The following is a 26,621-nucleotide window of genomic DNA, read 5'->3' as shown; positions in this document are numbered from 1 at the left end:
CAACATGCATATTCTAAATTGTACCCCGTATCATAAATCTCACGATACGTGTTCTAGATGATCCAAATTGACCAAAAGAGGTAGCTGTTGTCAAGATTGAAAGAACTTATATCTTCTATTCATTTTTAAATTTGATCTTGTTCAAATTTTCTAGAGAAAATAATGTATTCCCTTTAATGCATCGTCCATGCTAGTAATCTTTTTTGGTGCTTGTAATATTTTCTAGCAACTGCATCCCGAGTAGGAAAGAAGACACAAATCTTGCTTGGTGGTCACAGAATCGGAATGCATTTGCAGGTTCAATAAATACTGAAAGGACAACGTGTATAGCTTTGAACTGTGACCAAATTGACCGGGTAGCATTTTCTAGTGAAGAGTTGAACTACATGGTTTTGATGATTCAAATTGCTGAGCACAGAAGAGGTTGGGAGTGGGGGTATGTGTGCAAGTATGTAAATGTCCAGAATACTATGTTGGGAAAGAATGGGGTTCTTTCAGTTCTCTGTTATGCTTGAAACTGACCAAAACATCTTATTCTGTTTAAGGAAAAGTCATCATGACCCTTGACACCCAGAGATTGTCGGGAACATGCAAACTATCAGATTTTGGGAAAAGCATCGAATGACCCATAAAAAATAACACCACCCTAAATCATTGACATGGCCACCAGCACCACCACCATTGGGGTATAAATGTTTGTACTGATCACACAAGCAGACAATAGATTTGAATGATGGAGAGAGTGCTTTTGTCGATGTTTCTTGAGGTAATTGAAAAGTAAATACTACTACTGTATTTGATATGTGCTTCCACAGTTTGGATTTGGCTGATTGGTGACTTACAACTATGCCCCTTATTAAGTGTGGTGTTTTGTATTAATTAATTAATGATCCCCCAGCCGATATATATCTGAAAATTTGTGTAGCACTTTGAAATATGTTTCATTATTGTTTGCCAGCCAGGTTCAATTATTCGGTATAAATTGAAAGCGAGAGACACTAAAATATATGGTACATTTGAAGGAAGCCATGCTAGTTTTCCGAAATTCCTGCTTGTGAAACTAGAGATCTTTTCCTTGTTTTTTTTTTTTGGCAATGTGCCAAAAGGATTTACAACTATTGAGTGCCTTTTAGTCCAAGCATGTAATCTTTCTAGCCACTTCATTTTTAATTAGTTGGCGCCAGCTTAATCCAATTAGCCGACATATGAAGAAAGTTAAACAAGGGCAAAGAGGGTTCAATTTCTATCTTCACATTAGAATACTAAAGGGTAGTCATATAAAGTTTGGTTTATGACAAGATTAATTAAGTTTCAAAAGGGTTTTAATGACACTATTTAGAAACTTTTAAGGGTCCTAGGCGACATTTACTAACACCTCCGGGCAAGTTGCATTGCAATTGCCAACCACTCTTAAAAAAAATTTCACACTTGTTACTTCGGCCACCACATATCTCAATCTTGGCCATCTCTTTGATGGAACCCAACGATTGGCACTGCAACAAACGCTCGAAAACAATCACAGGAAATTTCTTTTGTTGCGAGCCCTTCAAATCTTTAATACATAACTAAACATGAATGCATTTCCCCAATTCATTTTTTCTTGAGATTATTAATTCTTAAAGTTTGAAAAGGAAAAGTTCTCGAAGAAGAACTAATGTATAATTATATGTGTTATCACTTCCTTCCTTGATATTATTGTTGTCCTGGAAGATATTCAATTCGAAAAAGAGACGTTTGCTTGATATTTTTAATCAAAATGAGTTGGAAACATGGAATAGAGGTTACATGCGGGCATCTCATCCATAAACACAAGACCTACACAAGCTAGCTAAGTGGGAGATTGATCGATTGCTTTGCGTCTGGTACTTCTTCTACAATCGCCTACTGTTGGATGCTTAAGCTAACCAATAGCATCTGATTTTGAATGGCAGATGGTTCCTGTGTCACTAGTCCAATTTTATTTGTTGACATAATCTTCTTGACTATGATTCCAAAACAATACTGGAATCCCAAATTAACTGTTTCTCTTATCCAAATTGACTTCCCTTTCTTCTTGTGTTTTTCTTGATATCCTTCAACATAATTCTAACAAAATTTCGCTGCCTATTAAAAAACAAGCAGAGTTCAAAAACGTCCAAAAGTGAAGAAGGAAATGGAAGAAACCATAGATGGGACAAAGTATCAAAGAGAATCATAGAACAGAAAACCGGAATAGAGTTTGAATTTCTAGAAAGCATTTTACCTATATATCATACTAGGCATGAACTCCTGAGAACGAGAAATGTTCAAGGCTTCAAGCTTTGGCTCATTTGCATAAATGTGATCATAAAATTGGAAACATAAGTTAAGCTACCATATCTATTTAAAATTGAAAATTTGCATGGCCTTCCGCAATAACACAACATATAAGCTAGTTAAAAGTTTAGAAATCTGAAAAGGTACTTCTTCATGGAATCATCTCCCTGATCTCTAGTACTCCTACACTCTAATTTATCCCCGACTTAAATACTGCAATGCCATAATATAAAGCACTACACTTTCTTACTTTCCCTTATATTCCCCCAGAAAAGTTGAAAAATGTTGGAGGCTAAAATAAGACCATGAGATTCTTTAGGACTGCTCTCAAGTGTATCCCAGTCGAAGTTCCAAATCCAAATCCTGCTTTGCTTCACCAACTAAGCCAATTTCCAATTCCAGCTTAACAATATCTCCCCTCTTCAAAAGTGAACCTTCTTTCTCATGCAGCTCAAGAAGTCTTTTTGTAGCTTTACTCTTCATTAAGTCTTGATCTTTAGGATATGAATGGCTCAGTTGATGAACACCACCGCCAGCTTTATCACCCCATTTTCTCATTCCAGTGACAGTTGCTGGTGGGGTTGTGGAAATAGTGGAAACTGGGGGAGGAATTGGAGAAGGATACGTGGAAGGCATCAAAGGACATCTTGCTGAAGGACTAGGGTTAGTATTGAAAGTACTGAAGTTAGGGTTTGGTTCAAGGTTGAGATTTAGGAGGGAATACTGACCATCCCTTGGTGGAGATTGTCTCAATCTAGCTCTATCCCTCCTATGAACATTCATGTGACCTCCTAAAGCTTGAGCGGATCTGAACTCCCTTTTGCAAAAGCTACATGAGTAAGATCTTGGAGGCCACGAAAATAATCCAAGTAAATCTGCTTCTTCAGTGCCATTGCAATCATTCAGAAAATCCCATGGAGGATTCTTAACCTTGTAGCATCCTGCGTTCTTCTTGTGGCTATTGTTGTTGTTGTTCATCTCTTTCATGCTTCTTCCACCACTATTTCCCCGAGCACTGTTTCTCTCCATTCTCTGCTTTCCACTTCAGTGACTTAGTCAGACCTAATAAGTTCTCTGGGTTGAGTACAAACTGTGGCCGTTACTATATATAAATTGTATCAAAGAACACAAAGAATTTCCCCCCTTTTTTCTTTCTCTCTCTTTTCCTTTTTTTTTTTTGTTGTGATGAGTGGAGGGGAGGAAACAGGTAGTGATAGGGGTATATGTGTGTATTTTGTGTGTAAGTGAGAGGAAGAGAGAGTGATGAATGAAAAGGGGGAGAAGTAATGTGAGGTTGCTGGCAGAGCCCTCAAATTCTCAGCCAAGAAGAAGCTGAAAATCCCATTGGAATTTGGGATGCATTAACACCAACAGTTGGCTAAGTTTGGTCATTACTTACTAATAATAGAACCTCGTCCTGCCAGATTATGCCTTTTTGCTAATTCTGGGAAACGACCCCTATGGATGATCCTCACTTCTCTTTTGAATTCGTGTCATATATCATCACACTTCCAATTGTTCTCTCTCTCTCAAGATGAGGTGTTCCTTTTTTCCTCTATTTGCAGACTTGTATGTTAGGTAATTTTCTGATTTTATAAGGTACTAATTAAGTGGGAAATTCCTTTAAATTCTGCGTTTTTAAGTTTAGTTCTATTTGAGAAGTTTCGTATTAACCCTTTTTGCTTCTTGTTTCACATGTCCAATCGAATACTCACTACATTTCTTCTATATTTCTGCATTAGATATCTTATTACGAGATATAAAACCTTCTTCCTCTGACTTGAATGGGAGAACAAATAATTCATAGAAGAAAACTCACACATGTTGCCGAAATGAACATAGACATACGTTATTTTAGCAATAAAGCTCTCTCGAATTTAAATTCAACAGGATAATTAAATTAGTATCTTGATCGAGAAATAATTTAAAATTTTCTGTTGAAGAGATAAAATTGCAACAGCAATTAATTTGTCATCATTACGCTGAGGAACGTGCATGATTTCGAGGTTCAAGATTCAAGGATTTATATCTAGATACTTGGTTAGGCAATTGTCGTGGCACACATGGCCAGGATCCATCCACTTCATCAAATGCGACTCTAAACAGTTGAAATTTCCAATAATTCTCTCAGCAATACTTCACCGTGAGAGGTGGGATGTTGCCACATACTGGCAAATTGTTGAAATGGGATTGAGACTTTTATATGAACAAGTAACTTGGGATTCAACAATTAATTTTGAAATGTATGACTAATCAAACCTATACAAATATATATATATATATATATATATATATATATAGGGTTTTGGCGTTTGTCACATGGTTGTGCCATTGATATTTAAATAGAGTATCAAGTGTTAATTTCTTGAAATAGTGAAATGAAATTAATAAAGCGTTTAAATGTGGGAGGAATAATAGATATGGATATATACATGCATTTATTTTTGAACCAGATGCACTAACCTAGTGTGAAAAAGTCCATATAATTTGTGCAATAGGGGCATTAATTTGCTCATGCACATGACCGCTATTGACATTCCGGGATCTAGCAGCCAAATGCTATTTTTTGTCTGTAAAACAAGAAAAAAAAGTTTAGGTTATTATATTTACGGAGCAAGTAGTAACATTTTCTGAGTGCAAAAGAAAAAAAAAAGATAAATCAATTCCATGTTCTATTTGTTCAAATTCTTTGGGGTGGGTGATATATACCAATGTGTATGCAAGTCATGATGAGTAATAAGTGGTTGGTCACGTTATTTTGAAATGGAACAACAGTAGTGACAGCCAAAATATTCACTGAAAAAAGCTTTGATAAATGACTACAAGCCTTAGATTTCAAAGGTGTAAGGATATCTGAGTGAACCCCAGATTTCCTTTGCCATTTTCTTTCGAGAAAGAAGGAAAGTTTTCCAGAACACCCAAACAAACAAAAGATCGTTCCTCATATAGCTCAGATTTTGTGATTGACTGGTGGCCAATTGGATGGTGCGATCCCATTCTATAAACAGTTGTGCCTTTAACAAGTTCAGCTGAGCCGAAATTGCAGACATTACCCTTAGCATATTTACATTGTATAAATTAAATTAAATACACACTAATATCAGCTCTGGGTGTTTCCTTGAAGGAAAAGATAATCATTGAAGCATGCAGTAAAGGAGGAGACTTTACTTTTATTAAAAGCTCATCTCAACCAGCATAATTATCTGTGAATCCTTGCTTAATTTGTATAAGACAAAAAAGAAGGAGATAAAGGGAGGCTAATTTTGCTATATATTACTTTGATTGACAAAAGGCATGTGTATGTGTTTTTATCTTTGTTCCATTTGCTTTTTCAATTCTGAACAGCTTCAAAACTCGTATCCTCCCACTACAACAAAAATGGTTTTTCCTGACATATCTATAAGGACACTTGCTGGTTTGTGCCATTATAAAACTTCTATCATGACACTAGTTATCAACTCAATAATATATACTCTAATTTTTTTTATTTTATTTGATATAAAAATAATAATGTACCTTTAGACTCCCTATTATGACACTTACGAAAATGTGAGATACACCAAAAAAAATTAAAACACAAAACGACGTCGTTGGATTTTGGCGGAAGATTCCTTTGCCAAAACACTTAGTGAAATCTCAAAACTTTATTTTGCCTCCCAGTGAAATTTTGCTTCTTCTTTATCTCTCGCACAAAGTCTTTCTCTCGGCAAACTGTCTCTCAAAACTCTTGGCCAAAATTTTGCTTTCCCACAAAGTTTTTCCTGTTGAATCTCTCCGCAATCAAACTATCCTTGCTTTCCCATTGAAGGGATGTAATTCCATGATAAATTTTTGCCCTAAATTGATTTCTCTCGGTTGCCTAAATTTTTGCCCTCTGCCTCTCTCGGCCACTTTCCTCTCCTCTGCTCCCTACCTCTGCCGTCCCGTCGCCCCTACTCTTTCCCTCTCATCATCAGGTTTAGGTTCGTCAAAACCAGAAAATGGAACAACATGACATTGAAAAGGACGAGTTCGAATTCTCCAAAAACAACGAAGCCCTAATTTTTGGTCCCGCTTCTCAAATCTCGCGGTTTCGCTACGTCGTCGACATCGGCTGCTGCAAATTCTTCTTCATCCTCAACGGCATCGTCTCAATTCACCTACACTACCGGCACGTACTTTCCGACTCCGTTTCACCTACAACAGCCGCAAACCTATGTCGCTGCTGCCGCTGCCGCTTCAATTCTGCAATTTCCTGCTCGTCCTCCTGCGGTTCCCCACGTTTATCCTGCTCCCGCTACAGTCCCTACCGTGTACTCCCTCCCTCAGTATCAACAGGTACGAACTTTTCTATATCCAATCATTAAGCCACGTTGTTTTTTTATATGAATTTTGGATGGAATATTTTTGGAGAGATTTAGGGTAATGATTTCGGCTCTTTTTCCTCTTCCCCTGACATTTGAATTCCCTTGTCAGCAGCTATGATGAGAAACAATTGATCTTTTTAATTATTGGTAGGAGTCGAGATATGTATACCATTGTTATCTATGTGAGTGGAGGAACCAGGAAGTCCAATTTTTCGGTAAAATACCCGGTCTGTTCATTTATATATATGGCTTAATTCATTTAGGAAGAACTTCCTAAATTGATTTAGGAAGTTGAATTTAGGCATTAGAAGAACTTTAGGTTAATGTTTTTCTTCTAAAATTATTGACCTTCTTTATTGTTGAGGTGTGATTATTTACTTAAGTTGATATGATAGTGGTGGAGATTTTAGTTTTTAGAAAAGAGGGAGGGGGGGCAATGTAGAAGGTGAAGGGGATTTCACAAATTTTAGGGTGCAAAGGTGGGCCAAATAAGAAAGCAGTACCTCGTAAGGCAGCAGGGCAGGCATGGGCAAAAATAACAGGGGATCCCATAAACTAGGCGTAGAGGTAGACTGCCTCAGTCTAAGTAGTAGTATTACTAACGTGTGACTTCATCACGCCATCACTTTTCAAACTAAGACTTCTAATGTTTTTTTTTTTTTTCAAACTAAAATTCGGGGTCTTATCAATTAATTACACAAGCCGGGACGACGGACCACATCATGCTTTACCAACCCCGACGACACCTGTTCGTTTGTTTGTGCCGCCCAATTCTCATGTTTTACTTGCTACTTACCAGTAGCATATGTTTTTAACTTAATTATTATTCAACCTGATACTGTGATGCTTGCTTTAATTAAACAAGTGCCTAATCCACTGTCTCACCTCATAAGAAGCAAGGCCCCACAAGGCTTCTGATTGGTATCGAATGCCTCCTTTTCTAATTGCTTTCCTGCTTCTATGACTATTAGTAAAGGATGCAGATGCTATAATGCTTACAAAAACATATACTACCAGTAAACTTTTAATTGCCAAATTGCCAACTGAACTTGATTTGATTAGCTAAGCTTCTCGTAGACTAGGATTATACCATAATCAAATTTTACTTCATAACTAAAAAGGAAAAGAGTTCTTCTTTCTTTTCGTTTTCTTGTAAAGACCCATGGTTTCTATGAGCTCTTCTAGTTCATTTTACTCTTTATGCTATTGGTAGGCTCACCTCATGGGATCACCACCTTGTCATTCTACTTTTGGATGTCATTTTATACGTACATTATATCTAAACAGGAATTGTGTTATTTCACTCGTAGGTCATCAGTCTCTGTGACTGTAGGTTTGAAAGGAACGTATAACACAAGGCCGAGACTAAGAAGAAAGCAGTACCTCGTAAGGCAGCAGGGCAGGCATGGGAGGATCCTACACTTGCAGATTGGCCAGAGAGTGAGTTTCATGTACTCTACTCCTTGTGTGGTTGCATTCATCATTTTTTATGACAATTTTCGCCTGTCTTAATTCCTTCACTGATCTTGTTTTTGCTAGTATTAATGCCTTCAGTATTACTGTTTGTGTTGTGCAGATGATTCTCGTTTGTTCTGTGGTGATCTTGGTAATGAGTTGAATGATGATGTTCTATCCAAAGCATTTTCAAGATTTCCATCTTTTAACATGGCCAGGGTGAGTTATTTGAACTCGTCCACTTTTTATATGTCTCAACCTTCTCTTGTTCGAATTATCGAAACTTTAATTTGTCTCCTTGTCGTGGTTGCCTTTGGTGAGGTTCTGACCTGATTTTGCATGATCCCTTAATCTGATTTCGAAGAAGTGCTTTGATCTGATGTACGAGTTTAAAACTTTGAACTTGGACAACATCTATGGTTATGTTTGTGTGAAATAAGATTAAATTTTGCTAGCATATGATTCTTTAGCTTAAGGGATGCTTGGTATCGAACACTGTTCTGGCTGATCATACTGGTGCTTCTACCATTATTTTTATAAAAGAGAGAAATTTAAGAATCTCTCATGTCTCTGAGCTCTTGAATCTGTGCACTTTTGTGTCTGCATCCACACTCGTCCCTTTTGTCGTGACAAATGCCCCTTGTAGTTAGTCAAACATAATATATATTATCTGATGTTTAAAGGAGAATGATTAATCTGCTTAGTCATACTGTCTTTTGTTCAGTGCATTACTTGACAGTGTTGGTACTGTGATCACTACTATATGTAATGTTGCCTGGACGACGAGCTTTAGTTTCAGCTTGTTGACAATGTTGGCTGTTCAGGCACCAGTTAGTGATTGGGAGTACAATGCTACGCTCCCCAAAACTGCTTCAATGATTGATTTGGCTTCAAAAATAATGATGACTTGTTTAGCACTGACTTAAGTGAGGACCAGCTGAGGCAGAGACTTGGACACATGTCCCACACACCTTGTCAAGTAGGAAATTGCAGTACATAGTTATGTCCAATATCTATAATTTTTTCCATCGCATTTGATAGACCAAAGGCTATATTTCTAGCATGACATGATTTCTAGTAGGTTGAATTGCTTGAACGCAAACTATTTCCTGGGGTGTTATTATATTATTATTGTTGCAATTTTTTTCCTATCATTTTCCAATCTCAAATGCTCAAGAATTGGAAAAAAAATTTCTGTTTCCCCAGATCACTGTATACACTTTTCTTCATCCCTTCAATTTCTCGGCTGTTTTCTCTTCTTCTGAAGGATTGGCACTAACCTCTACTAAAGCATAGCTGGACTGCTCCACCTAGAGATGGCTGAAGGAAGTGGAAATGAGGAGACAACTCTTGAGCATACATCAACATGGGCAGTGGTAGTTGTTTGTTTCATCTTGATGAGCCCAAACAATGTACTATATATATACTATACCTCTCGCGGATCGTTGCTAATATTGTACAATTACGTTACCTGACTTTTAGCATTTCTTTCAACTTGTTAGGGATGAGAGTCTTTTTGTCTGTGCACAAGAAAGTCTTTCAAGTTATTGTAAATGAGAATCTTTCGGTACTTTATTGGGATTTTAGTACTTGCTTTGAGCACTTGTTTGCGATTTTAGTACTTGCTATGTTTGTACTTGTTATCGACTTTTAATTCAATGAATTATATTTGAGTATCGACTTCTTCTTTTAAATTGCTATATGCATTCTGCTCTTTGAGATAATTTTACAAGTCCCTTGGGATTCTGGTTGATGGAATGTACAGCAAGGAGGACTAATTGCAGGTTGCTTCCATATAAAAAAAAACAGGGAAAAAACTCCTGGCAATTAAAAGTGTCAGCATAGCTTAACTTCGAAAAACACTAATGACAAATGGGCATGTCGTCCAAAGCAGTGTAAATTCACATGGCTACGTGTCCTTAAAGTCATATATTAAGACAACTAAAGATGCCTTCATAAATTGGATATACTACTGATCCGCTACTGATGTTCTAATGCTATACGGACACTTTCGATTATCACAAAAAAAAGTTTTTGTTGGCAGAGGGAATGCTATAGCAGCATGGTTTTCCTGACACGTTTGAATGTTGCTAAAGATTTGAGGCTATCCCCACATTGGAAGGGACAACACTCGCCCTAGGTGTGAGGATAGATAAAATGTCAGGTTAAATTGTCTATACTGACACTTTTAAATGCCGCTAAAGGCCATTTTTTTTGTAGTGTCCTTTTATTAGACTGGTGGTGTCAATAATTGTTCTTATATGCTCATGATTTCCATATTTGCTTTAGCTTCCCTAATGTTACTTTAAAAAGTTTTTCGAAAGTTAAAAGGGTAAGCTTTTTCATGTCTTAAAAAAGACCTTCTTAATTCCTTTTATAAGCTTTTTTTTAAGAAAACCACCTAGTTGATGAGAGGTCCTAATTAATTTTACTTATAGGACAAAACAAAATTAACAGAACTGAAATTTACCACTTAAAGTTGGTAAAAGGATGCATGAGCCTTGCTATTTAACCAAGTGACTAGGGAAGGGTTGGATTGAATGTTAAGGTGAGAGGAATTATAAATAGGAGATTCTAAATTTAAGACTTTCCACTTATTAAAAAAAAGTAAAAAAAAAAAACTAGTGACTATGACCTGTAACAAGAGAAAATTAGAAAAAGGCCATTGACAGATTACATTTTTATCATTAATTTTATGATTGTTTCCCTCGTTTATATTACCAAATATTGTATTAATTGATTGATTCTACTTATATTTGGTATTTTGTGTCAATTATAGGAAGGTGGAGCAAAAAGTAATAAAAGAGGTGATTTTTTAAGAGTTTTCCAATTCAAGATGGAGTCTACGTGGAGTATTGGATGAAAATTAGGAAACTACTACTTTTTATCAGATGTCTTATCAGGGAACAATTAACATTAGTTGGAGAAGTTTCTTTTGCAATTAGAATTCTATTTTTGGTTGGCCAATGGACGACCGAAGTAGTAGACTTCAATTAGAAAACAAAGAGAAAGAAAAGGCCGGAATCCCGCGTGATTACTACCTTGGCAGGGAACAAGAAAAAGGAGACGGCTGCTGGTCTCTTTTTTAGTTAGTCTTTAAGGAAAAACCAGTGATTATAGATGGAGTCCTACGGATCTCCCTTGAGGATGTGTAGCTAAATCTCCATTTTCTAGTCGAAGGTCAATTTGAGGATTCGGTTTCGAACATCTGTGAGATCGAATTATTTTACTTATTTTTTTATTCATTTGTATTTGTACGTTTCCTGATTTAACTTTTTATGATTGTTATGTTATTTGAATGTCAAGAGCTCGATATTCGAATTAACCTAATAATCTACTGCCAGATTAATTGAATTAATCCGTAATTGTTCAATTGATTAATATCAGTGGCGACTAGCGTGATTGGTTTCATGTTAGGGAAACGTATGAGCTAACTTAAACGAACCCTCGTAGCATGTTTGTTAGTTTTTCTAATTCTTATTGCAATCGAGAAATTAAATCATATGGTCGTACTTAGGGCTATTTCTTGGTTAGGGAAATAGTTAATGGTCGTACCTTGACTATCGAAAAAGTAAGAAAATGCTGGTTGCGTGTGTGTGACAACTATAATCTATTAATGAGTAATTGAATTATCTTTGCATCGATGATCAGTTGAATGGATCGTGTCTGAAAAGTTGGACATTTGGCTAGAGTCATATTGGTTATTGATTAATTCCTGTTTATTTCTATTAGTTGTTCCATTAGTTGGTTAATTAGTTATTTTATATTTTCCGAAAACCCCCCATACTTCAGACTCTGGAAGAAATGAATTATCCCCAGTCCTTGTGGAGTCGACCCTACTCACCGTTATATACAAAATTTAAATTTTTCTCGAGTAGGTTTTATTATTGCACAGACTCGATAACCTGTCAATTTTTGGCGCTGTGAATTAATTGGGATAACTTTGCCCGAGTAGAAGTCTTCAAAAGCTACTTTTTTTTTTTTTGCTTGAAAAGCTAAATTGTACTTTCATTAAAAAAATCTCTTTCTAAAATTAACCATTTTAAACTTATATTAGCTGATATAAGGGGAAAAAAGGAAAACACATCAAAATATATAGTTCCTGTCCAAAATGAACATATAATCTAGACCCATTCTGAGCTAATAATTAAGAAAATCGTCAAGGAATCAAAGGCTTAGAAGCCAAACTTGCTATTAGTACTAGGTTGGAACGAAGCCCTACAATCTATAATTTTTTACTAATTAATTTATGTTAAAACATTTTGTAGTTTGGAATCTCAAAATTGTGCCTGTAGTAGTGTTTTTTTTTTTGGTCAAATTGTACCTGTAGTAGTTGCCTGAGGTGAATTAGTTTGATTCTAGAGTTGAAAGATGAACCAAGTTTCTTGACACTCGAATCAAGCTCCACTTGATAAAAACTCGTTTGAATTTGATTCACTAACTAATTAAATTAAAATTGAACAACGTTTTATGTTCGATAGTTTTCAAACTCGATAAAAAACTCGCTCATACTTGGTTCAGCAAATTGACAAGTGGTACTTGAACAAAATTTCAAATTCATTAAAATAATTAATAAACTTGAACACTAGAGTATTCAGTTTGATTAGACTGGTTTATATTCTTATTTGGTTTAAGCGTACTGCACTATTCACTTACTACCTTGGTTGTTTAGCAAAAATCAACTATGTACTTACATAGGGTATAGCCTAATTCATGGCATCATGTATACCTTTGACAATTTTGGAAGGATTTTTTTTATACACTGATAGAGTAGTAAAATTTTTTATAATAGCAATTTTGAATGTATGACATATGTACATAATTTGAAGTTCAAATTCAAATTCAAATTCATGTTATGTGGCATGATTTAAAAATGATAGTATAAAAAAAATTATACACTAATCATGTATTAAAAAGTTATCCATTTCCAAATGCAATGCAGATATAATTTTCCACTTAAAAGGAAATACGTGTTTAAAAGGTACATAATATACTAGTCTTTCATATGTTTCCGCTAGTATCTAGTTTATTAGTTTGCTTTATCATGATATTTACGTTAATTACAAGTACTACTCTTGCACTGCAACTGTTACGTGCGTGGAGGCAGGGGACCAGGCGACCTGCACGGCCCTTGCGACCGGGACTTCTAATAATTGCATTTTGACCTATATTATTTTATAGTATTTTATTTTAACCCCTTATCTTGCCCCTAGCTTTTTCCTCAACAATATTATGGTTAGTTTCCTTCTTAAAGCTTATCTTTGACTGATTTTTACAATTATCCGTGGTATTAATTTGTGCAAAGAGGATTAATTTCTTCTTTTAATCATATGTAGTCATTATACATTATGTGCAATTTTTGTACTTTTATTCTTCGTGCATAGAAAAATATTTCATTTGATTGAATTAGTTTTTATGTGCAAGCATTAGTTGTAATAATAAATACTAGAACTTTTACTTCCTAATTAAAATTCTTTAACCACAAATAGTTACAATTTTCCTTTTTGTTTTTGTAAAACAACTTATATGCGGCTTCTTGTATCCAAATTCACTCTCCTATGTCCAATTCTAACTCTGCCACTGCACACGCAGATATTTATTATCTCAAAAATGTCAGGTATGATCCATAAATGTCCAAATGCATTTCTCCTAAAATGCTACTTTGTTACAAATAATAAGCCAAAAATATGTAATATCCACTCTATTGATGGATATGACTTTCTAAAGGTATCCACTCTATTAGAGGAATGGCTGAGATGTTTTTGTTTGATAGAGTTGACGAAGCCCTTCACTTGGCCGAAGGATCAACAGAGATGACTGCTACCCATAGAGTGGAAAGTATGCATGGATGCTCCAAAAGGAGGTGAAAGAATGGAAATGAACGATCACCATAATCTTCTTTAGCTATGGTTGGCAAAAGAAAACAGAAAATATTCTTGATTTGATTGCTTGAATTTTGGAAATCCGGATTAAATGGTCCTGTCCTGTAACTATTTTCACAAGGAAAAGAGAGAAAAAAGGAAAAATAGCATACTCTGTATAGAACTTACATTAGCTTTTAGCAATACCTGCATTTCAGCTCCCCTAGAAGAAAGCAGTATAGCCCAAAAGCAAGATTAGGAACGAGCACGCCAAAGAGAACAAAGTGGCAGACGGTGGAATACGTCCCTTGTCCTTCCTCAACATCATTCCTTCAATTATGGGATAGTTCACAATCAAGATGAAAAATGAAAGGAAGATTTGCCCAAACAATTCTCCCCATCCACCAGCAAGGCTCGATTTTCCAATTCCCCAGATGAAGGACACCGTGTTCAATATGACCAGTGTGACCAATGGTGCAAGTAGCATTGTTGATGCTTGGAAATCATATATGCCCAATTGATATCTCTTGACTTGTTCACCATCAGCAACTTTATTTGTGGGCACAAAACTGGCTTCTTTGACACCAAATAACTTCAAGAAAGCATCCAAGCTTCCATAGAAATATGCTGTAACTGATTTTGTCATCCATACACGCCATTCATTCCACCAAATCCTTGTTGTTCCTCCTGTTCTGAGAACATCCCACAGATGGATGCCAAGAGTTGATAAGAAAGCAACTGAATACAGGATAAACCAAGGACTTGATACCTGAAAGAGAAGAAGGGTCATGTGGTGCTATGGTTATTGATAACTTTTTAAAGTAATTTGGTCAAATGACGACGGAATGTACCCTGGGATACACTGGGATGCCATTTAACAGACACAACTGAGGCACAATAGCCAAACACCAAACCGGGAAGCAGTACAGAGGCTGAGCAGAGAAGTAGGCATAACACATGCAATCGAGAAGAGGGACTCTTCCTAACCCGTAAATAATAGGACAGAACCTTGAAAGGAAAACCTCAAGCAATCCGGTATTCCATCTCGTGCCCTGAATTAATGTGTCACTCAAATTAGTGGGAGAGCTCCCCAAAAATGCTGGCCTTTGGGGATTGCAGAAGACAGAACTCCATCCTCTGCAGTGCAAAATGAATCCTGTGAAGTAATCTTCCACCACAGAATCGTACAAGAAACCTATCTGTTATAGTACATGTATTAGTCGATCTGCAGAGACATATAATAAGAAGAAATCACGTTTGAGATCGCCAATTGCTTGCCTCTTTACCCCAGGCTGTGTTTGTCTCATAAGTTGGGAAGCCTACAAATCTTGTTTCTTGAAGCAGTGCAGTCACAGAGTCCTGATCATCAATGACCTTGTTATCGCTGTGGCTGGTTCTTTTAAGTGATCTTAGGAATTCATTGGACGGGCCAAAGGATTGCTTGAGCTGAACGAGATCCACATCTAGTCATGTAAACAACAATGCATGTCAACTATTGATTCTCGTATTGCAAAATGCAAATACAGAAATTAAAGTTTCTCCGTGGATGACAGGAAAAAGCTGGACAAAATACATCAGAGTTGGAGATTAAATTTACAGTTGCATGCTAAAAATTCCAAGACAGGATGTGTCAGAGGGAGTTGAATCAAAGTGATAAATCTTTTTTGCAATCGTGTTAGCTTGGATTGTGGCAAGAACTATATAACCTCCGTCTGCAAAGGGAAATGGTACTATTTATAGTTTCATCAGGAAGAATTCCTATCTGCCAGAAAGGACACGCTTGGCTATCGAATTTCTGCAATTATAAGCAATTCAAAGGGAAAGGGTGTAGATTTTGCAACAAATTCAGGGCATGATGTACCTTTTTCTCTGCTACGCCCATATAGTGCTTCTCTTTTGATGTAAAAGCATGTACCAGACAATATTGGTCCCCTAAGCCCATCCATACCAGGCCACATGACCTGAAATTTAACCCAATTGTTACAACATACAACTAGTCGGAAAGATGGAACTAGTTAGGAGGCTGCTGGAGAAATTCTATGCTTTCAATGTATAAGTTGCCATTCCGCAACAATTTTTGTAGAGCACTACCACTTCTGAACCAAAAGTTCTTTTAGAACAGGAATGATATGAGGAACTGACATTTAGACATACCACAAATATATATCTCAGAGCAGCATCATATATGTCATTCTTGCTAATGTTACCGAATTTCTGTGGAAATTGGACAAAAGCAAGGGAAGAACGCATTTTCTGGTCCAGATGGAAGCACATTGCTTGACGGGCCGATGTTGAATCATTACAGTACATGTCACAGTCCAATACCAATATGTAAGGGCTGTTGCTTATGATGCCAGACACCCGAAGCTGCAAAATTTATCACTTGTTGATCATATTAATATGACTGAGATGTCAATTGATGTATAACTTTTCAAGCATGACAAGATTCAGAGGGGAATGTCCCGTACAAGAACATTCAGGGATCCAGCCTTGAAATTATGGGGATGAGATGGTCTTTTCTCTCTAGAAACATAAACCACCCGGGGCATCTTGGCATTATCGGAATCTGCTATTACTGGATCTTTGGAGCCTATTATCTGCAAAAGAAACAATGACTATGGACACGGTTTACAAATAAAATAACTTTTTTTGACCACGATTAGATACTTTTTTACACGTTCTGATAACCTTATTATTAATCAGTTTTAACTCTATAGAGGCTAAAGAAACCATGGCGCCATGAATCAGCATAAATCAAGCTAGACAGCTCCAATATGGACAAATTCCCAATACTCTGGTCATCAGTTACTAATGCAACAGAAAGGTATCTGCTGTCATTTTCTGGGATTAAAGTCACATCTTTATGGAACTTCCTATCAAAAAATTATGGTAAAAACAGGATTGAGAATCAGTTCTGAATGACACGCATATTTTCGAATGAGAATATAATCAACCCGTAAGAAACTTGAAGCACATAAAATTGTTTCCCTGATTATACACTATTTACATGTTAATATATGTAGTCAAAGACTTGATTGAATCCAGGAGAGGAAGATGAACCAACCGCCTATATATTTGAATCCCCCTCAGTTTGGTAAGAACTCGTTCGAGTTCAAGTTAGTTAGCTGGCTAATTAGTTAAATCAAGTTTGAACAGCGTTTTGTGTTTAATAACACTGAATAAAAAGTTTATTCAAACTCAGTTTGAAAACTAAATAACCCTCGACAACTAAACAACCCAAATTTAAACAGACCTGAATATTTGGGTGTTCTACTTGATTAATGTCGTTTACATAACTAACTGAATTAATCAATAAGCTGTTGGGTTTTGGTTCACCAAAATGTGGGTGGCCCAAACAAAAAGCCTATTAATGAAACTTGCCCAACTTGACTTGAGAAGAAAATAAAAGCCCAGTTACTTTGACTTGAGAAAGGATAGCCCACTGTGTGTGGCTTAAAGCACAATGCAAACTAACTAAATTTATCCAAGCCTAGCCTTGTGAGTTGCACTTGAGAAAAGAAAGCAGTCCTGGGCCCGTGAGTTGGACGAATGAATAGAGAGGAAAAGCTTGACGAAAGGGAGAGAGAAAGAAAGCTGTGGGGTTGGGAAGGCCCAATAAAAACCTCACAAAGAAAATCCAGTTGGGGGTCCAATACTCCAATCCATTCACTACACCAAATCAACTTCCCTTTGCCAAGTTAGCTACCAGGCAACGAATAAATCCAGTCTTTGATTACAGTGCTTCTTTTGTAAATGTGGTAGATTGATTTTACCATTTTTCCCCTGGAGTTTCGTTCCTTATAACATTTGCTATCCTTCTTTACCTAAACTATTCATTAGGTCCATTCTCATTTGTAATGTATATCCTTTCACGAACCTGCTATTTTTCAATCCCTAAATCATATTCTTCCCAGCTATACACTACCTTCAATCTTTCTTTTTTTTTACGGCAACAATAATATTTTTACAATCTAATCTATCCTAATTTAGAGGAAGGAAGCCTGAAGAGACTATGTATAAGGAGATAGTAGGTATAAGAACCTGATTAAATCAAAGGGATGCTCTGATACCTCTTTTAAATTTTTTTCATTACAGGTGTAATTCGAACCCGACCTATAACCTATAATCAAAGAGGACTTAGTCCCTTTTTGGTTTACACTACCCTTCGATCAAGCAACATAAAGATTCATGGCAAGGAGGCCAAAACACATTTCGGACTTAAATGTGCAGAACTTTATAGCTTTATCCGCAAAGAGCGGACCTTTAACTGAAGTAAAAAAGAGTATTGAGTCAAGTACCAGGTGGGTACCTCAATCATGGCAGGGTGATCTTGACTACTTTTAGCCCCTATACTTTCTCCAGCTATCCTCAATCTCTCCTTGAACTTCTCATACTCCACCTGTGGACAGAATTAACCAGTCAATAAAATATCTGCTCTTTTTTGGAGTATAGTGAGCATATTATATCATGAGCAAACCTCAATATTTTTCCGTTCTTCTTGGAACCCAATTTTGTTACCATGATCTTCAATAGTTGTCGAAAAATAGGCCTCAGGACATCCATTCTTGATCGCATATTTCCTGCAAAATGGAATCCATAACCTTCCAAAGTCCCAGGCTTCATGAATAGCATAAAGGGTCAAAGACGAGCCTGCATCATCAGAAAGATAAACAGAGAGCTTCCCCGGTGGATAATCGAGAGCCATGGAGGATAAAACAGTGTTCATAACTTTCAAGGGTGGCTCTCTGACGGGATCAGCAGTGCATATGAAAACGTCAATTGGAGGAAGATCATCATCAGGTGGCAATCTTTCAAGAAAGACAGAACGAGAGATAGGCCTCCAGTTATAGGCAGATTTCATGAGCCAAATGAAGCCAAGGAGAAGCTCAGAAGAAAAGATTAACAGCCAAGGAATTAAAGGGATTGCTTGGGAATCTTTGTTGAAGAGAAATGAAGAAACCCTGTAGACAATCATGCATATTAACACCGCGGAGTGGATAAAAGTGTGTGATCTATTGATGTAGACTAACAATTTGTCGACTGCGATTTGATGAAGAGGAAAAGCTTCCATTTTGGGGGATTTTTTGTTCTTTTTTGCTTAATTTTGTTTTTGAGGTGAACTATCAAAGCCCATGAGATCAATACAAGGTTTTAGGATAATGTCCGAACGAGGAAATAGCCGCAAGAAAAAGTTGTTGAAGATATTGGTAGTACTTTTCCAAGTGAGTCTGGATGAAAATTTTGCTGACTTGAGCTAATTTGCAGCTTCTGCTGATGAATCTTTGACCATTGACTTTCTTTTCCCCGGAAAAGGTTAACCTTTTGTGAGTAGTTGCAATGTTTGACTAATCCAGTAAGTGTTATTGACGTAGTTGGGACAGCACGATAGTCAAGAATGGAAACACTTTAAAAGCCGTAAAAGTTGAGCTTGATTTCACGGCTACCAACTACCAAGTGCAAAAAAAAAAAAAAAAAAAAAAAACTACCAAGTGCACAAAAGCCCAATTTTCATATTGTCTAGCGGGATGGATTACAGATTTACTTTCTCAGATACTGAAAGAACATGTATACCAAACAAAATTGATTGATGTTCTTGTTCTTTCTTCATAGTGACCAAGGACTTCATGATTTTCGTCGTTTCAAATCCTAAAAGAACAGATCAGACCTCAACCCAACACATTTTATCCCTTTGAAGCCACTGCACTTCTTCAGGAATTGATATTGCGATTCAACAGACCCTTTGAGAGGGTAATCAAGCTGCGGACTTCTTTAATTGGAACAGCCTCCCCGTTGGCATACGAACGGTTTAGATAGCTTGTAAATGTTCCTGTTATTTTCCATTTTCTACCTGGGAAAAAAAAAAAAAAAGGGAAGGCAAGTTGAAGCTGAATACTTCGGCGTGCATGAATAGAAGAGATCCCAATACCAAGATAATTGCAGCCAGCAGAGCCGCTGGAATGGCAGAAGATTCAGGAATACGGCCGCTGCCGTTCCTGAAGAACATTCCTTCAATCACGGCTACGACATATACGGAGATAAAAGCTTAAATAAACATCACATCATAATTTACAGTGAGAACAATCTTGACAGCACCTAGACGTAGGGAAGCAATATTGTCGTATTCCTAGAATAATCAAAGTACAGATTGGAGCAACGAACATTGTCGATGCCTGAAAATCATATATGCCGGATTGGTAACGCTTGAAAATCATACATACCGTCTTGAAGTATCTAAGCTGACTGTCATAGATATCTTTTCAACTAATATTATTAAATGTCCGAGGCAACTGGACATATGCTAGCTTGGGCGATATTTTGTTTTGTCAAGGGCAAAACACATCGCTTTTCGAGCCGAGCTTGAATCGTTGCAGTACATGTCGCAGTCTAAGATTAGTACGTACGGTGAATTGCTGATCATGCTAGAGACTCGAAGCTGCGAGGACGTTGAGGGCTCCTGCTCCAGCCCTGAAATGGTGAGGATGAGAAAGGCCTCTTCTCACCAGATACATCAGATGCAGCATTGATTACCTGCCAGTCATAGAAAAGCAGAACAGATTGGCTTAGATTTCGACCGATTACTACAATCATAATATATTAACATAGAAGATTGAACATATATACCTCAATAGTAGGATGGTGATCATTGCTAGTAAGGGTGCTTGTGTCTTCTTTAATCCGTAGCACTCGACGTTCCTTGAACAAATCACAATGCCTCTGCGCCAAGGAATCTGGAATTGATGTCTATCATTTGATAAATTCTTTTAAATCCATATTATCAATAGGCATATGCATAAATTATCAAGTCAAAAGGCAGAATAACTCAGTGGGAAAAGCATTGATTAATTTTGACCAAAACAAAAATCTTGAGGAGAAAATGACTCAATAGGAAAAATATTTTTTTTTTTTGGAATTTGGGATTAATAATCGAGATCTGCATCATGTGAATCGCAACTTAATATCGGCCATTCATTGTTGAGAAAATTCCCACAGTAAACTTTTGGAATTGAAGAATACGGTCGCTTCTATCACTGGGTATTGTACTGCTAAGATGAAAAACCATCACTGTAATTTCTTGCGTCCATGATCTAATTAGCTCCAATGTGTAGTCAAATAATACGTTAAATTAACTTTTTCCCTTTTATGGTTTGGTGTTTTATCACATAACTCTTTTGTGATTTAAAACCTTATATATGACCCTTTCATGGTTTGGGTTAACGTGTCATTGTTACTTTTTCCATTAAAACTAATGATCAATAATAAAAAGTCAAAATCAAACTATGCAAATTTACCCTTTCATTATTTTTTTCCTCCAAACATAAAAAAGAAGAAATTGAAATAAAAAATAGATAAATAAGAAATAGAAAATATCATTAAAGATTTTGTTTAAAAACCTATAATTATATTTATAGTAAAAAAAGATTTGATATTTTTTGTTTCTTATTTATTTGTTTTATATTTTCCTTCCATTTTTTGTTTCTTATTTATTCATTTTTTATTTCCCTTCCACCTCTTTTGTATTTAGAGAGAATTAAAATTTTGTAGGCCAAAGTATAGGTTTTTAAAATCATCTATTCTCTTCCCAAAAAAAAAGAGAAAGAAAAGGAAAAAAATAGTGAAAGGATGAATAGGTTAATTTAATAATTTGACTTTGACTTTTTATTATTGATCGTTAGTTTTAACGAAAACATTAATGATAACAATTTAATCCCAACCATGATGGAGTTATATATAGTTTTTAAATTATAGGGAATTATATATTAGTCTTTTTCGATTAATTTTAACGAAAAAACTGATGGTGACACTTTAATCTGAACCAAAAGGGAGTTACGTATAAGTTTGGGGGGTTATGTCCTACATATCTCATCACAAGAATAGACAAATTTCCATAATGCTGTCGGCCTGTTGAATTAGTACATGAATAAAAGAGATCCAATGACCAAGATAATTGCAGCCAGCAGAGCTGATAGAGTAGCAGAAGATTCAGAAATACGACCACTGTCCTTCCTGAAGAACATTGCTTCAATCACAGGGTATTGCAGAGCTACGATGAAAAATGAGATGAAAGCTTGAATAAACATCTCATCGTAGTTTCCAGTCACAACAATCTTGACGGCTCCTAGAAGTAGGGAAGTCACATTTAAAATGACCAAAGTGCAGATTGGAGCGATGAACATGGTCGATGCTTGAAAATCATATATGCCTGACAGATAACGCTTAAATTGTCCTTCATCCGCTACTTTGTTGGTAGGCTTGAAACTTGCTTTTCTCATACCAATTTTCACTTGGATTGCATTTAAGAAGCTGTAAATATAACATCCTACTGACCTTATCATCCACATCCTCTGATCGTATATCCACGGTCGAATTGAAAATCCATCAGCTAGAACTTCTTGTATATCCTTGAGATTTGATGAGAGGAATACAAATACAAAAACAAGGAAAAATGGATTTGATATCTGGAATTGAAAGGAAAGCATTGTCAAGAAGTCTGTCCAGTAATGAGATATAAAACATATTCAAATGAGTAGTAAACTCAACCACTAAAATGAATGATTTGATGATTTTACTCAGTTCTAATGTTAGAAAATAAAAGCCAATGGAACTTTGTAAAATGATCAGTCATTCACGTTACACGGAGCAATACTGAAGAATGAATCAAGTGAATAAAGGTTAACACTTGTACTCCTCTTGTACATACCTCTGGATATAAAGGAATCCCTTGCAGTAGACAGAGCTGGGGAATGATTGCTAAACACCACAAGGGGAAGAAGTTCAAAAAGTAATATGCAATGTGTGAGATATACATACACTGTAGAATACTGGACATTCTTGGTGCACCATAAATCAGAGGAGAATATTTCGAGAGAACTATGTCAACCAAACCGGTATACCATCGCGTGTGCTGAACCAAATAATCACTTAGATTTGTAGTGGCTGAACCCAAAAATGATGGTTTTGGTGGATTAATATAGACACTAGTCCAACCTTTGCATTGTAACATGAAGCTTGTGAAGAAATCTTCCACTACAGAAAGGTACCTGAAGCCTATCTGCATTATACATGCAGTTTGTTAGTGATAGCAGAGTTGAGGGGGAAGACTTGGATGATGAAGAGACTTGATTTCTAGACTAGAATACATGCCTCTTCTCCCCATTCCGTGTCTTTCTCATAGGAACAAGAAGCTAAAAGATCCATCTCTTTGAGCGCTGTACTAAAAAACTCTCTTCCGTTGGTGTGGTTTTTCTGGTAGATAGATATGATGAAATCATTTGATGGACCAAAAACTTTTTGAAGCTGGGCCAAATTAGCATCTGCAAATGAGAAAAAGTACTAAATCACTTTTTATTAATGACTTGACATGCACGAATTACACGTAAACTGCATGATTTATTTCTTAATCTACAATTGAAAGCTTCGAGGGCTATCTGCATACCCTTTTGAAGTTGGGAAGTTCCATAAAGCGCCATTCTTTTCATGTAAAAGCAGGTGCCAGTGAACGTTGGTCCCTTGAGCCCATCCGCTCCATACCACATATGCTGAAAAAACATGCATCAAATTCGGAAAACAATTATGCAATACAAGACAAAGATTATTAAGGAGGAGGCTTGATTTGGAATAGCTTAACTCGAAAATAGTATATAAATTCCAATACCGAAAAGCAGAGTCTAAGCTGACTGTCATAGATATCTTCGGAACTGATATTATGAAACTTCTGAGGAAACTGGACATATGCTAGCTTGGGAGATATTGTTTTATCAAGGTGAAAGCACATAGCTTGTCGAGCTGAGCTTGAATCGTTGCAGTACATGTCGCAATCTAAGATTAGTATGTATGGCGAATTGCTTAACATGCTAGACACTCGAAGCTGCAAATGCAAATGGAAAACTGTCCAAATGTTAGAAAAAGTAAAAAATAACATCTTAAGTATTTCACATGCAAGTGATATAAACATGATGCGTTTAAACATGGATCCATGAGTGAATCAATCTGCTTATTGTTTGCTTAAAGATGTGTCTCATTGGTCTAGTTTGTGGAAAAATTTAAGTTAGATTAATATCATTTATAACAATCTAACAATAATAATTTAAGGTCGTCACCTTCCTCCATCCCCACCACATTCTGTAAAAGTTTCTCCTATCCCTATCCCGTCTCCTACTCCCCCAACCCTTGCCCCGTCCCACCTTACTATCCCACTGATGCATTTATCCCACCCCGCTATCATTATTATTATTATTTGATTTAACTTTTTCAATTTATGTAGATTTAATAACAGTTTTATTAATCATTTGTTTGAAATTTTAACGAAAATTATTTCATTTTAACATAACAACATAACATATTGACTATTTCATGAAATAAATTTATATAGTAACAATAACATAGCATTTATTTCATATTATATGTGTAAAAAAAACACACACACACACACATATAATATTTCTTTGCCTACTGAGTGAAACATGCTTATACACGCATTAGAATAGAATATGCACCGATTAAATAATGCTATTGATAAGAAATTTTACCTTGCTTTTTAGTAGCACACCTTCAAGTTAAATTTATTATTAGACAGTGAAATAAGTGTTTTTAATTCTTAGATGATAACAATGTCAACCCTTTAAAACGTAGACTGCTATTATTATTATAATTATGGGAATAATTTTCTAACGAGAACATTGAATTTTTCCTACTTTTAATGATGGCTCGATTGTCCCCACCCACTTCCTCCCGCCCTCCCCCCCAAAAGAAAAGGGTTATGCCCACAACATATATTAGCCAGGGAGATAGTGAGGGTACAAGGACGTTGAGGGCTCCAGCTTTGAAACGGTGAGGATGAGAGGGCCTCTTTTCACGAGATACATAAACGAGAAGGGGCATTTCTGCTTGGTTTGCCCTATCATCATCTGCATCTTTGATTAACTGCCAGTAATAATTATGCAGAACAAACTGGCTTAGATTTTGAAGGATCAAACATACCTCAATATGGAAGGCTAACATTGAAGATCAAACATACCTCAATAGAAGGAGGGTGATCCTTACTGGCAGTGCTTGTATTTTCTTGAATCCGTAGCACGCGTTCCTTGAACACAGCATATTGTTTCTACACCAAGAAATTAATGTATACTATCCGATAAAATTCTGTTCCATAAAATCAAATAACAACCGGCACATGCATATATAAATTCATCAACAAAGATAGATGATGATTCAAAAGACAAAGCAATCGAAAATTCGTGATGAAAAAACAAAATATTGAAAAGGAAATGTGACTAGAATTGCCATAACTTGTTCAGTTCCTCCTAACCCTCCAAAATCAGAGAGTAAATAATTTCACTATACATGTGATAACAAGTTTTACACAAAACAAAAAAATTTTTGACAAATTCTAAAAGGTGCGACCAACTCGAGTCTACCAAATTTTGTACTAGTAGTACTAGCTTCTACAAGTTTGACGGACTTTGTTGTTGATCCCTTAAATAGCATTAAGAAAATAAAACAAAAACATAAAAAAGGACCAACCTGAATTTCTTTCTTGTCATCTATGAACTCAATACTACTGCTCCTGCTTAGGCTCCCATCACAATCATCATCTTTTGAAAAATAAGCTTCAGGGCACCTAGTTTTGATCCCATATTTAGTGCAGAATGGAAGCCAAAAGCGTGCAAATTTCCAGGCTTCCCTCAAGGCACCAAGAGTCACAGGAGAGCCCCCATCGTCCGAAAGGTAGACATGAAGCTTGTCTAGAGGATAATCCAGTGCCATTGCTGAGATGACCGTATTCATCACTTCCACACTTGGCTCTTTTTCAGGATCTGCAGTGCATATAAACACGTCGATCGCTGGAAGTTTTTGGTCCTCCGGTAGTCTTTCTGGGAATACGCTACGTGAAACTGGCCTCCATCGATATGATATGGAGAGAAACCAAAGAAAAGATAGTACGAGCTCAGAAGCAAAGACCAGAAGATAAGAGACAAAGTATGGCAGTTCCCTGCTTTCAGCTAATATTATTTCCAGGATGGATGAAACTCTGTAGTATAACAAGGCTAATAAAGCAGTACCATGGACAAAAATATAGAAGCGATTAATGATCATGCAAGACTTTTGGACATGACAACTATGAAGAGGAAGAGGATCCTCCATTGCTTGCAAGTTCACGCTTCTTAGCTTAGTACAGAATCACATTCATCGATCTATAATTTATACACATTAATTTTATTTTTTTTTTCCAAAGGGAGACCCCAAGAGGATGGTCCAATACGCCACACAAGTCGATTTCTATCTTGCCCCCTTTCGAAGAGGGAGACATGGCAAGAAGAGGATGGTCCAACAGTTTTAATGTAATCATCAACTCTTAATTGCATTAGTTAAAAAAATTCGAAACTTATACCGTCATTATATGAGTTTACATTAAAAATTTTAATTATATGAATTTACACTAGAAATTATAAAGATTAAATTTACTAGTTTAAACACGATAGAACTCACAACTTGTGAGTCCCATGATGTCCTCAATACAAGGGCCTGGATTGGACCATGGCTAAAGTGGCCTAATCGGGGCCGCTCAAGTTTTTGATCAGACACAATTTGAAATTAACAGTCCAAATCAAACTACGATTGCAACTCAATTTGAACCGCTAATTATTTTTTTCGCTTATCTACTTTT

The 26,621-nt window shown here is 36.3% G+C and overlaps 4 protein-coding genes across 11 annotated transcripts; 1 reads left to right on the top strand and 3 right to left on the bottom strand.

Annotated features, from left to right (window-relative positions):
- Positions 1-2,282: 2,282 nt before the first annotated feature.
- Positions 2,283-3,912, bottom strand: LOC140038894 (transcriptional regulator SUPERMAN-like). Its single transcript, XM_072084478.1, has one exon. The coding sequence runs from the start codon at positions 3,322-3,324 to the stop codon at positions 2,623-2,625; it is 702 nt and encodes a 233-aa protein (XP_071940579.1). The 5' UTR covers positions 3,325-3,912; the 3' UTR covers positions 2,283-2,622.
- A 2,021-nt stretch (positions 3,913-5,933) lies between these two features.
- On the top strand, positions 5,934-9,772 carry LOC113732617 (uncharacterized). Of its 6 annotated transcripts, none has more exons than XR_011842407.1 (4): positions 5,934-6,612; positions 7,975-8,081; positions 8,218-8,315; positions 9,364-9,772. XR_011842407.1 is itself a non-coding variant. In XM_027258526.2 (3 exons), exons 1-3 carry the CDS (start codon positions 6,276-6,278, stop codon positions 9,373-9,375), a joined length of 447 nt encoding a protein of 148 aa, XP_027114327.1. In that variant the 5' UTR covers positions 5,934-6,275; the 3' UTR covers positions 9,376-9,772. The 6 variants fall into 6 exon arrangements, 3 of the variants coding, with proteins under 3 accessions (XP_027114327.1, XP_027114326.1, XP_027114325.1); XR_003458828.2 differs by having other exon boundaries at positions 5,935-6,612; positions 7,952-8,081; XR_011842406.1 differs by having other exon boundaries at positions 5,935-6,612; positions 7,952-8,081; positions 9,303-9,772.
- Positions 9,773-14,006: 4,234 nt separating this feature from the next.
- LOC140003824 (cellulose synthase-like protein G3) lies at positions 14,007-19,194 on the bottom strand. 3 transcript variants are annotated; one of them, XM_072084474.1, is made up of 8 exons: positions 18,435-19,194; positions 18,267-18,356; positions 16,426-16,554; positions 16,112-16,324; positions 15,819-15,918; positions 15,213-15,420; positions 14,809-15,094; positions 14,007-14,726 (listed from the first exon to the last, which is right to left on the bottom strand). In XM_072084474.1, exons 1-8 carry the CDS (start codon positions 19,026-19,028, stop codon positions 14,181-14,183), a joined length of 2,166 nt encoding a protein of 721 aa, XP_071940575.1. In that variant the 5' UTR covers positions 19,029-19,194; the 3' UTR covers positions 14,007-14,180. The 3 variants fall into 3 exon arrangements, with proteins under 3 accessions (XP_071940575.1, XP_071940574.1, XP_071940576.1); XM_072084473.1 differs by having other exon boundaries at positions 14,809-15,156; positions 15,236-15,420; positions 18,435-19,193; XM_072084475.1 differs by lacking the exon at positions 16,426-16,554 and having other exon boundaries at positions 14,809-15,156; positions 15,236-15,420.
- A 2,626-nt stretch (positions 19,195-21,820) lies between these two features.
- On the bottom strand, positions 21,821-26,288 carry LOC140003823 (cellulose synthase-like protein G2). Its single transcript, XM_072084476.1, has 8 exons — positions 25,478-26,288; positions 24,972-25,058; positions 24,755-24,877; positions 23,610-23,822; positions 23,391-23,493; positions 23,099-23,268; positions 22,656-23,006; positions 21,821-22,413 (listed from the first exon to the last, which is right to left on the bottom strand). The coding sequence occupies exons 1-8, from the start codon at positions 26,096-26,098 to the stop codon at positions 21,865-21,867; spliced, it is 2,217 nt and encodes a 738-aa protein (XP_071940577.1). The 5' UTR covers positions 26,099-26,288; the 3' UTR covers positions 21,821-21,864.
- Between the last annotated feature and the right edge of the window lie 333 nt (positions 26,289-26,621).

The sequence above is a fragment of the Coffea arabica genome, chromosome 3e, assembly GCF_036785885.1.
Source record: "Coffea arabica cultivar ET-39 chromosome 3e, Coffea Arabica ET-39 HiFi, whole genome shotgun sequence".
In the NCBI taxonomy this organism is placed as follows: Eukaryota; Viridiplantae; Streptophyta; class Magnoliopsida; order Gentianales; family Rubiaceae; genus Coffea; species Coffea arabica.
This window is presented reverse-complemented; position numbering and strand designations above follow the sequence as displayed.